The sequence below is a fragment of the Arachis ipaensis genome, chromosome B10 (assembly GCF_000816755.2).
Source record: "Arachis ipaensis cultivar K30076 chromosome B10, Araip1.1, whole genome shotgun sequence".
Lineage (NCBI taxonomy): Eukaryota > Viridiplantae > Streptophyta > Magnoliopsida > Fabales > Fabaceae > Arachis > Arachis ipaensis.
This window is the reverse complement of record NC_029794.2, coordinates 135,740,785-135,752,512: the sequence shown is the minus strand read 5'-3', so window position 1 is coordinate 135,752,512 and position 11,728 is coordinate 135,740,785. Positions and strand designations below refer to the sequence as shown.

The following is an 11,728-nucleotide window of genomic DNA, read 5'->3' as shown; positions in this document are numbered from 1 at the left end:
ACAGATGGAATCTTATTTTCTTGTACAAATGCTATTGAAACTTCGGCATGATTTATGATAAACTCCACTGCATTAGGACCTGTTAGGCATTATAATTCCATGTTATATGTAAGAGAAACTAATCAACTATGTTACACAAATTGATACATATTCTATAATTCTAAGGAAGGAAAAATCATACCGAGGGTATCATATAATGGAACATATGTTACTGCATGGCTATTGCAAGCCTACAAAACAGGGTGAAAATAAAATTGAATCAAGTTATATATCTTGTTGGAATAATCAACAAGGTATATTATACATAACACTCTTTTATCTCTAAATATATAATTGTATATTCTAATTTCTCTTTGATAAAATGTGAATAATATTACAATTTACAAAGTCCTATACCTCCATTGCAATAATCCATTCAGGGCAATTGGATCCATAAATGCCACAACGATCACCCTTAGAGTGAAAAAAAAAAAAATCAAAAAAATAGTTAGATTATTAATTCACATTTAATGATTTACAATACAAAATATCAAGCACATTATAAGAGCAATAAAATGTTGCATACTCACAGGATTAACCCCTAGGCTTCTCATGGCAGAACCCATTTGGATAGAAGCATCATAAACCTCTTGATATGTCAGCCATGCATAGGGACCTGCCTCCTAATAATTCACCTCAATTTTCTCAGTATATTCTAAGGGTTAACAAAAATAACAGAATTTTTTTTAGGTTTAATTACTCTGTTGGTCTCTATAGTTTCGTGAAATTTTCAATTAGGTCCCTATACTTTTTTTCTTTTTAATTGGGTCCCTGCACCAAATTTTTTTTTCAATTAAGTCCCTCTTAGTAGTAATTGGCTTAATTTTATAGGGACCCAACTAAAAAGAAATTGATACAGAGACTTAAATAAAAGGAAAAAAAAGTGTAGGGACCCAATTTAAAAAAAAATTTGGTGCAAGGACTCAATTAAAAGAAAAAAAAGTATAAGGACCTAATTGAAAATTTTGCGAAACTATAGGGACCAGCAGAGTAATTAAACCTTTTTTTTATTAGGTGAAATCGATTACATAAATTACACAAATTCATAGACTTATAGTACCTTGGATTCTGTTTTCTGACGCCGGCCGAGCATTCGACAGTTGGGATTCCTCTTAACAGAGTCCCTGCCAAAAGGAAACATTAAAAACTGCTAAGGAAAGTTCTAAAACCAAATATTACCATTATACTGTTTGTTCCATGAATCTTCTTCAAATAAACTGCTATACTTGTTATGTTAATCTTGTTTTCAATCAAAACAAATTCATTATTTATTTGGCAACCATTGTTTAATCTGGATAGATTAGAGAATCATTATTAGAATGAAATAGCATTTAATTGATAAATTGATGTATTAAAATCAAGAAATTAAGGATATATAAAACTAACGTGTGCATTGATACAGACTAGTTAATTAAAGCCAGTAACACATGTTAAGTAACATTAGCATATGCGGCTATTATATGGATTGTGATTTGGTCAGTGTGATAATTACATTGTGCAATTACAAATGATCTAAAACTGAATACTAATACAGAACAAGCTCATTTTGAAACAATTAATCACCCTTTTAATAAAAAAAAAGCATTATTTTGTTCAAAGCTACAAATGGAAAAGCTTATTATGCAAGGATGCATGATAAATTATATTCATTTCCATAATTCTATGTTAAAATAAGTCTTCACTAACAAATATACTAATAACATAATCTAAAAGTAGAATATATAGTGTAGAAAAATAAAATGTTTAAGTTTTAAAGTATTAAGATATTGTATTCTAAATTTAAAGAGTGTTATTAAGACATATTTGGATATTTTCTTTAAGAAAGAAACATGGAAAAAACAAGAGACGTAAAAACTCGATATTTTCGATATTTTTTTAAAAGACAATAACACAAATACAATTTTTTTTTTTTTTGTACCATAAATAAAAAACTTGTGTATTTTTTATAATTCCTAAAAACTAATGAAAAAAAAGAATGGTATAAAAGAAGAAAGTGACCTGAAGAAGTCCCAAGGTGAATGTAACTGAGGAGGTACTTGCAAGAGAGAATCTTTGGCATATATGCATCTATACACAGCTCCTACTGAGGGCTTTCCATTACTTGCTTCTCTTCCTTCCTCAACTTTCACAGTATAAACCTCTGCCATTCTCAATAATAACAATGTTCACTGCACTGCACTGCAGGTTACTGATTTGATTCAGAAACTCTATGTATTTTTACTGCCTTGCAGGTCTATAACACACAACACAAGTGGGGTTTTATGGGGCAATAATTGTGTCATAAATAAAGAGAGAGAGGTTGTTGCATCTTAGCTTGCATGTGAGTATCTGTGACAGTAAGAGAAAAGTGTTAGGAGAGTTGGTTGAGCCAATCCTATGCAATAAATTCACAACCTAAATTACTTATGGGACAGGTTACTCTCTAGTCTCTCTACCTTTATATATATATAACAGTTTTTTCCAGCTTTGATTTTATTAATCACTCTCTCAAAATCTTAATTTTGTCTTTTCCTATAGATGTTGCATGTTTTCTTCAATTCATGACTAGTTCTCCATATCCTCTATTTATATACTTGATTGTTATGTGCTAATGGCTGTGAAAGTTTGGTGAAGCTTATCACCCTAATTATGTGATTATCCCAATATACAAATTAATAGGGGTGTCCATGGATCGGATCGTATCCGCAGATTTGCGGTAAATATCCGCATTCGATCCGAAAATTGCGGATACGATCCGATTCGCAAATTGATCGGATCCGATCTGCACCCTTTGCGGATCAGATCGCGGATATCTGCTCTACATCCGCGTATCCGATCCACTAAAAAGTGCGGATATCATATCCGATCCGATCCGATGAAAATTGTGCGGATCGGATCGAATTTTCGGCCATATCCGATCCGATCCGATCCGCGAACACCCCTACAAATTAATTTACTCTTATCCACCTTTTAATTTAGAGATATTTAACCACATGGCTTCCCAACAATGCACCCTGAAATCCTGCAAGAAAACCAGCTAATTTAGTGCTATACAATTATACATACTGCATGTATAATTAACAAGCATGAAAGGTATAGTACATAATACAGAGAGGGGCCATAAGCCCATAACATAATTAATAATCCTTAAGAAAAGTAAACATAATATAGGTACCCAATATTGCCGGCTATTATTCTGCATGTTTTAATTAGTTTGAGAATTTCAGCACACACATATTGTCAAAACTTTCTTGCATCATCATAATGCTTATTATTATTTGTAGTGTAGTGTGTGCCAAAATTTTGTCCCTACCATGCTACCTATTAATTATTCTTCATTCTTCAACATGTTCTCCCATGCTATTATTAGTAGCTTCTTCAACCACTATAATTTCTTAAAGGTCCGGAAGATTTGCATATATATATAGGACAATTATTCATGCATGCAGTTGGGAATTGGTGTAACAAAATTGTTTTTCTTTTAATTTTTCTTGCTATTATAATTATTAATTTAATATTTTTCATTTAATTAGAACTAATATACAAGAATTAAGGAAATTAAAATTAAAACTTAATTGTGATGCATACTTATTAGATTAAAATGCCCTTGTTTAATTCTATGGGAGCCACTCACATAAAGATACTTAAAACGTCTTTTTTTAAAGACATTTTTAATAATCAAAATTCAATTTATATAATCGATTAAACTGTGTTATTTTTGTTAAAATAGGCCAAACAAATGGGTTTGATCGAAAAATTGATAAACCAAATCTTAAACCGATTTAAATTAATATTTTTTATAAAAATAACTATAATACCCCTGTTATAGAAAATGACTTTATATATATATAAAAAAAACTCTAAATCATAACCCTTCTCTTTTCTCTGTGTCGTCATAGGATTAGAATTTAGGATTTTCAAAATTAAAGAGTATTTCAGTCATTTTTTATAATAAGAATATTATAGTTATTTTCTATAAAAAAAGAATATTAATTTAGGTCGGTTCAAGATTTAGTTTATCAATTTTTCGGTCAAACTAATTTATTTGGTCTAATTTTGACAAAAATAACACAGTTTGATTGATTATATAGATTAAATTTTAATTATTAAAAAACGTCTTTAAAAAAAAGGTGGAAACTCAGGTGCAGTCGAATACTTGAGAGCTGTTAGATGATTTGACTGATTTAACTAAATTTTCATCTAACGACTCTTAGATATCAACTTCACGTGAAGTCGACTCCACATGAATTTTTACCTTAAAAAAAAAAGACGTTTTAAGCATCTTTATGTGAATGGTTCCTTAATTCTATACTAAACTATTTAGTTACTGATGTGTAATTAAAACAAAATTAGAAAAATAATAATTACTTTGTTAATATGTGAAAATGATAAACATAAAATAAAGTAATTGTGAGACTAATTAATGTAGGACTAATATGACGAAAGGAAAATTTGCTATAGTAATGTAGATGGTTAAACAGATCTTAATTAATTGAATAGTACGACAAGGAAATTTGCTACATAAGTTTGACATTTTGGAAAAACAGATCATATGATTTCTAACCAACCAATAAATTAAGATGTTGGAGACAGCCAATTTTCTTGTTTGGCAATCTAAATGGTTGGATAATTAGATTATGTTTACCATGTCATTCCTTCTTAAGTTGCAAAGTCTTCACGCCAATGAAATAAAATTTAAAAAGAAGGAAAAATTAAAGAATATATTAATAAGCATATTATTCTTGATATGCACTTTATAAGTTTAAATTATACCGACTAAGTCAAGCTTTATTACAAGAAATAGAGACAATTTTAATACATCAAATTGTGGCAAATTGAAAATATGTTGAGAAAATACTCAGTTTGGTCCCTTAAGTTACACTCGAGCCTCAATTTAGTTCTTGAAGTTTTAATTGCCTCAATTTAGTCTCTGAACTTTTCAAATTTTAATCACGTTAGTCCTTACAGTGGTTTCCGTACAGTGGTTTCCGTCACAGAGTTAATTGAAAAGTTTGGGGACTAAATTGAGGCAATTAAAACTTTAAGGACTAAATTGAGGCTCGAGTGTAATTTTAGGGACTAAATTGAGTATTATTCAAATATGTTACGTAATTACAAGTCACACCTAACTTTCTGTGCTACTTTAATGCTCCATACAACATTAATCATGCATGTATTTATCTAGGCATGCATAGGCCATGCAATGATCGATATAAATATATAATGACATATCTTGCACAAAAAATCTTATACGAAAGGTATTATTTTTATTTCTTTTTAGGGAAATAATTCTATGACTAATGTTAGATGTATTTATTTGTGGATCCATCATTTCATTTTTATATATAAATATAGAATTAAGTGTGAGTTTTATTTGTGTGAAATTTACATTTCATAATATAGTGATGAGTTGATAACTTTGTTAACACGTGACGCAAATAACCTATTTTAATAGCTCTGTTTTTCTTTTTTCCGTTCACTAATAACAATTCATTTTTAAATCTTATTTATTCCTAAATAATTGGGATTTTTATAAAATTTAGACAGCGTTAATTAACATAATATCCTAAAAGATAGTCTACTGAGCATTTAATTTGTGCTTTTTTTTTTAATCAAAGATAGGAGACTCGAACCCGCAACCTCTTAATTGAATATGGAAAGACTATGCCATTTGAGTTATAACTCATTGGCTCATTTAATCTGTGCTTGCTAGAGAAGAAAGATTAAAAAAAATAACGGTTTTCTTGAATATCTCTTATTCAAAGACTTATCTAAGATGATAAAATAAAATAAGAGGAATACTAGGAGCCAGTAATTTTGGTGTTTTGTAACCATCAATTGGTCATCAATAGTGTTTTTAATGGTGTGAGATTACATCTAATGGTAGGAGATCACTCACTTTTGTTTTGATGGTTAAGTGCTGGTCAGAAAATACACAAGTTGCTGGCCCCGTAGACTTTTCCATAAAATAAAATTGCAACAATGTGGAATGCAAAGAATGGGGCAAAATAACTTACATACTCTTTTTCAGTATTTTCTGTTGTTTGGATTTTGTGAAGGAAAAGTTGAAAACAATAAAATCCTGTTTTTTGTTTTCATCTCCTGTTTTCACTTTTTCGTTCCTAAAATCCAAACAACAGAAAATACTAAAAATGAAAACAGAAAATAAAAACGCAAACTAAACGCACTGAAGTCTTCAGTTTTCAGTTTTCACATTGCCAAATCATAAGATTTCACATTAGAGCTATCACAGGGTTGAGATGTTCTTCAGTTGAGGTAGATGAAATGGATTTCCTTCAATGTTGTCACCAAAATATATCCTCATAATCAATCTCAACTTTAGGGATGGACTGTATCTTGTTCCAATCTTCACCTTCATGAACTCTGCATCTTTCCTTCAGAACAGAACAGTCTATGATGATTAGACATTCCAGTGAATCCGGTAAACCTTCTGCTGGTAAGCATTGAAGCTTGGGACATTGAGAAATCTCTAAGCTCTCAAGTCTTGTAAGATAATGAAGTGAAGGAAGAAAGTTCAAGCTTGGACAATCTATTACTGTAAGATGAGTGAGGTTAGGCATATCCCCTGCTTTCAAATCCTTCCATTGTTGCAAGTTCTGCAGATTATGAAATGTAAGAGACTGCAAAGATGGAAAACTGTTTGGACCTTGGGACTCATCATCCACGCGTGTCAAATCATGCATCTCTTCCACATAAAGATGTTTAAGCATTGGAAGCTGGCCAAGAGAAGGGAATACTTTACAATAACGACAATTTTGCAAAAGAATTCTCTCAATCCTGCAAAATGTTGGGTTTCCCAACCAACTTGGAAACATAAAACCACCATAACCTGTTATAGTTAACCATTTGATCCTATTATGAGGTTGAAGACCAGCCAAGATTTGTTGCTCTTCTAGGCCATCTTTAAACTCATTCCATTGCAACTCCAAGCCTTCCAAGCATGGCTTTTGTTCTAACTTAGCCGCGACGGCTTCTCTCATATTAGTCACATTTTCAAGATTGACTATACATATGGACCCATGAAGGAATCTCATGTCTTTAAGCTCTTCTATGCATTGTCCTTTCTCTTTGCCTACGATGAACGCCGATAAGGTTTGAAGGTTTGTTAACTTTCCAAATTCCTTTGGCATAGAACTAATTTGGCGTTTTATGTCCAATTCAAGGTGCCTGAGGTTGGTAAGATTTTTCATCTTTTTAGGCAACTGAAGTAGTTTGAAGCAGTTGTTGAGCATAAGTATCTCTATCCCATTTAAATCTGTTACTGATTCAGGCAGCTTCTCAACATGAGTTTCCGAGACATCAAGGTGTCGGAGGTGTTTCAAAGTTCCAATTGAGTTAGGCAGCTCACTAATATTGGAAAAGCTCAAATTCAGCACCCTTATGTATCTGAGATTCAGAAAAAAACTCATAAGGGATTTGATCCATTTGGCACACACCTTGAGACAACAGAATGAAAGTTCTCAGACGACCACACTTAAGGAAAGCCTTCAGACTTTCTACCTTAATGTCTTTACATACCAAAGATGAATGTCTGACACATCTCAAATCACCCCATGGCAATGACTTGCCATCCTCCATTCTAAGACAAGCTTCATCAGAAACAAACTGAGCAAGGTCATGAATGAGCTTGTGCATTTTATACACTGGCTGATTTTGAAGATCTTGGTGTGAACATTGAAAGAAGGACCTTTGAAATAATATATCAAAATACTGTTTGCCAATGTCTTCAGCTCTTCTTGTTCCTCTTGGTTGAACAAAGCCTTCTGACACCCACAATTGGACCAAATCATCCTTCTTGAATTCAAAACTTGCAGGAAAAATAGAGCTGATGAGTTTGGAAAACTCTAAACTAAATTGATGATGATCAAACATTATTAACAGCAAAATTATTAAGCTAATCTTGGTTAATGTGTTAATTAAAATAATTTTGTTGTGCAGGATTAATATTGGGCCGAAAACAAATTTATTGTGCCAGCCCAAAATTTCACTCAGCCTTGGTTTTAATAACAAAAAATGAATGTGGCTGATTTAATGTTACTTGGGCCAAATAATTTTGATTGCTCTAAGCCCAAGTGTGTTACATGCCTTCCATTTGTTTTATGCATGCTCCAAGTTTTATCAGGAAAGCAAATGTTATTAATGGGCCAAGATCAAATTGATTATAGCAACCAAGCCCAATTCCATGAGTGTTACTCATGCCTTGTCCGAATCCATGAAGCAAAGAATAACAAATTCTCAAATGCTTCCAACGGATTCCATTACTCTTCCTGAAAGGATTTCAAAGCCAATTTAAACATTGGGAATATAAGCAAGAGAGAGAAGATTGATTTGACTAAAGGGCATCATTGCTACACGCCAACTAAGGGAAGCAAAAGCAAGATATTCTTCAATTAATTAGTTTAACCACTATTGCTTTTCTTCAGACTCTTTCTTCTCTCTCACTTCTTTCTCTCTTCGGTTATTACACAGGAAACATTGGTAGCCATGGAAGCAAAAATAAGCTACCGAAAGGAAGAGAAAGCAAGCCTAAAGACCATCACAATGATGGCAAGAAAACATACTAAAATAAAAATGAGCTGTGGCTGAGATTGTCACCATTTATGGACAGATTTGGTGAGGTAATCTTGGCTTCTCCATGCTCAAAAAGGAAGAAGAAGATCTCGGCCAGCAAGGGAGATTCTTGAAGCATGGCTTGTCTTTGATTCTGCTCAACCACCACAGGGAGTAGCTAGAGTGGCGAAGTGATGGTTGAAGGCAGAGATTAAAGCAGATGAAGTCATCATCATCATGAAGCATCAAGGGATTTGAACGTTTCAATGCTATCATTGTTGGCTTAGATGCTCTGGGAATTACACATTCTGATTCTGTGCTAGTGAGAAGAGTGTTGAGATGTCTCACAAAAGAGTGGGAGACTAAAGCTTTAATTATTTCTGAGAGTAGTAGCTTAGACTCCATGACACTTGATGATTTGAGAGGAAATCTTCTTGCTTTTGAAAACACCTATTTGAAAAAAGATTCAAAAAAGAAAGGAATTGCTTTTTCTTCTGTGTAAGTATTTTCATATTTTTGGATGCAAATGTTTTATGCTCAACAATAAGAAAAACCTTGGAAAATTTGATCCAAAATCATATGAAGGAATGTTTGTTGGATATTCCACCACAAGTAAGGCCTATAGAGTTTATCTCAAGGAGCATAGGACAATAGAGGAATCCATACATGTTACTTTTTGTGATTCTAACTTAATTCCCAGTATTGTGAAGGATATTGATTCAGATTGTGAAGAGGCTGGAACAAGTAAAGAAAACCCCAAAACTGTTCAAAGTGAAGAATCTGTCAGCCCGGTTTTGTCTCGTCAGATTGGAGGAGATATTTCCATTTTGTCTCCTGAACAGGCACGAGCAACTGAAACAGTGAGACCACCAGAAGATCATCAAAGTACTACACCCATCCGAAAGCCTAGAGAATGGAAATCTATGAGGGGTTATCCTCATGATTTCATCATTGGTGATCCCTCTCATGGTGTAACAACAAGATCATCCACCAAAAGGCAGTACTCCCTGCCGTATGATACTCTGAACAATTACTGCTTTGTTATAAATATTATGTATTGCTCATTTCTCTTGTTGCAGGTCTTCTATGTCCCTTGATGCCAAAAGGGGGAGGAAATTTAAATTCCAAAATTGAAATTGGAATGAAACAGGGGCTGGAAAAACAGGGGACAAGGGTTGAAATTTTCAAATTGAAAATTCATGATTATCCTTGTTCAAAGAAGGCATTTGGCTTATTATAATGTTTAATATATTGTGATGCTTGGCTGATTTTTGTTCTATTATGATCCTTGCTGTATGAACTGCATTTGGCATTTGGTTATTATGATGTTTGATATAATTGGCTGATTGGTTCATGTTTGATAAACCTGTTGGTTTGAAGATTTATATTTGGCAGTTCCTTTAAGATGTGTTATTTAACAACTGCCATGCTTTGATGTGCTAATATGTGTTTCGAAAATATTTTCCTTATTTTGAATGACATTGCTCTGATATCTGGACTGGAAAATATTTGGAAACTTTCTGAACAACACTGGTTTGTGTTTTGTTGATATGTGTATGTTTGAGCAGATAATCAATTTATTGATAACAAATGAGTTTTGATTATCATCACATTCTGCTCATAAATCAAGCATTCAACATTTCAAAATAAAATATGTTGAATAACATTGTTACTTGAAGCACAAGCATTAGCAAGCAAAAAGGGGGCTAAGATTCAACCCCCCCTTCTCTTAGCCACTGAAACCATCAAGAGCAATAGGCAAAACACCTTTTCAAGCAAGCATCCAAAAGATCATAACTCAGTTTCAATGCTGGAATTACTTGACTTCGATTCTCTGGAATGTCCCATGTGTTGCTTTTCAGGATGTCATCCCACTCCATTTCATCGGATCTAAAGCGTAGGGTGCTTCCGAGAACTCTAGCTGCCAGTGGTAGCCCATCACATTTTTGTGCAATCTTGAAGCCAGTTTCCCTCAATTCTAATTGTTTGTTAGTATCATGTCTCATGTTTGAGAATGCTCTTTGTTTAAGCAATTCCCAACAATCTTCATCAGACAAAGTCTGCAAATGGTACTGGTAAGGAGAAGCAGTGGCAACAATTCTAGAAACAAGCATGCTTCGAGTCGTCACTAGTACTCTACTCCCTCGAGCAGCAACTCTCAATGGCAAGCACAACACATCCCAATTATGTTCATCCTCATCCCAGAAGCCATCTAATACTATTAAAAACTTCTTTCCGTTAAGTATTTCTTCAAGTCTCATTTGAATTGGTTCTAAAGCAGACAACTTCACCTTTTTCCTACAAGCACACTCAACAATTGACCTTGTGACTCTTTCCATGTTATACTCAACAGAAACAGATACCCAAATTTTCAAATCAAAGTTGCTATCCACATCAACATTATTGTAGACAAGTTGAGCAAGAGTAGTTTTTCCCACACCCCCCATGCCCACAATCGCAATCACTGAAAGATTCGACCTTCCCCCCATTTCCTCATCCAACAACAATTTTATAACTTCTCTCTTATCACTCTCTCTTCCAATCACAACTGACTCATCCAATAACGAACTAGTTTGAAAATTCCCTACAGTAGAACAAGGCATACCCAATTTGTGCAATTCATCTACATAGGAACCATCCATTTCCCTAGCTAACTCTTGTAGTTTATTCTGCATCTTAACCATCTGAGAGGGAATACTAAACTTAAACTTAGAAAAGACCAAGTTCCTGACCTGATCCTTGTTGGTGAAGTCAACGTTGACATCAGCAGAAGCAAGTTTTGAGATTTCCAAGGCAAGTTCATCTAGAAAGTCCTCAGCTTCATGCAAGGCATTCTGAGTGTCCCTGAGCCAAAGGTGTTGGGCCTTATTATGAGAAGAACAAGAAGATGAGTGATTAATGGCTCTAACATTGTCAACAAGAGACTGAACCTTGAAGAGTGTCCTTTCAAGCTTGTTGAGGTCGTTGTTGTCAAAACCAAAGAGAAGAGAAAGCTCTTTATGAGCAAAGCTTGTGAATCTGTCAAGGATAACCTGCAAAGAAGCAGAGACTATGCCTGTTTGAAACAGAACACTTTCCATTCTCACTCTATCTTCAACCAACTCTAATGCCAACCAAATATATATATTGAATCTATTAT

At 33.5% G+C, this 11,728-nt stretch overlaps 3 protein-coding genes across 5 annotated transcripts in view; all 3 read right to left on the bottom strand.

The window, feature by feature from the left end:
* The window catches only part of LOC107620748 (long chain acyl-CoA synthetase 2), a 7,369-nt gene extending 4,935 nt beyond the window's left edge, over positions 1-2,434 (bottom strand). For 2 of the 3 annotated variants that reach the window (XM_021112798.1, XM_016322874.2), the window contains exons 1-6: positions 2,038-2,434; positions 1,100-1,163; positions 570-662; positions 397-453; positions 182-230; positions 3-79 (exon numbers count right to left, since the gene is read on the bottom strand). In XM_021112798.1, the coding sequence (XP_020968457.1) occupies positions 3-79; positions 182-230; positions 397-453; positions 570-662; positions 1,100-1,163; positions 2,038-2,186 (489 nt within the window). In that variant the 5' untranslated portion in view covers positions 2,187-2,434. The remainder of the gene's footprint in view (positions 1-2; positions 80-181; positions 231-396; positions 454-569; positions 663-1,099; positions 1,164-2,037) is intronic. The other variant, XM_016322873.2, reaches the window with a different exon arrangement.
* On the bottom strand, positions 6,324-7,229 carry LOC107621174 (putative disease resistance RPP13-like protein 1). Its single transcript, XM_021114756.1, has one exon. It carries the CDS (start codon positions 7,227-7,229, stop codon positions 6,324-6,326), a length of 906 nt encoding a protein of 301 aa, XP_020970415.1.
* On the bottom strand, positions 7,346-11,696 carry LOC107621176 (putative disease resistance protein RGA3). The gene is made up of 2 exons (XM_016323211.2): positions 10,338-11,696; positions 7,346-7,860 (listed from the first exon to the last, which is right to left on the bottom strand). Exons 1-2 carry the CDS (start codon positions 11,667-11,669, stop codon positions 7,387-7,389), a joined length of 1,806 nt encoding a protein of 601 aa, XP_016178697.2. The 5' UTR covers positions 11,670-11,696; the 3' UTR covers positions 7,346-7,386.

Bases quoted from the DNA above. Each gene is read 5' to 3' on its own strand.
- LOC107621174 (XM_021114756.1), bottom strand. From the start codon at position 7,229: ATGAAAAATCTTACCAACCTCAGGCACCTTGAATTGGACATAAAACGC.
- LOC107621176 (XM_016323211.2), bottom strand. From the start codon at position 11,669: ATGGAAAGTGTTCTGTTTCAAACAGGCATAGTCTCTGCTTCTTTGCAG. The intron at 7,861-10,337 runs TGATGGTTTCAG...CTCATCAGCTCT, and splicing joins GGTGTTTTGCCTATTGCTCT to ATTTTTCCTGCAAGTTTTGA.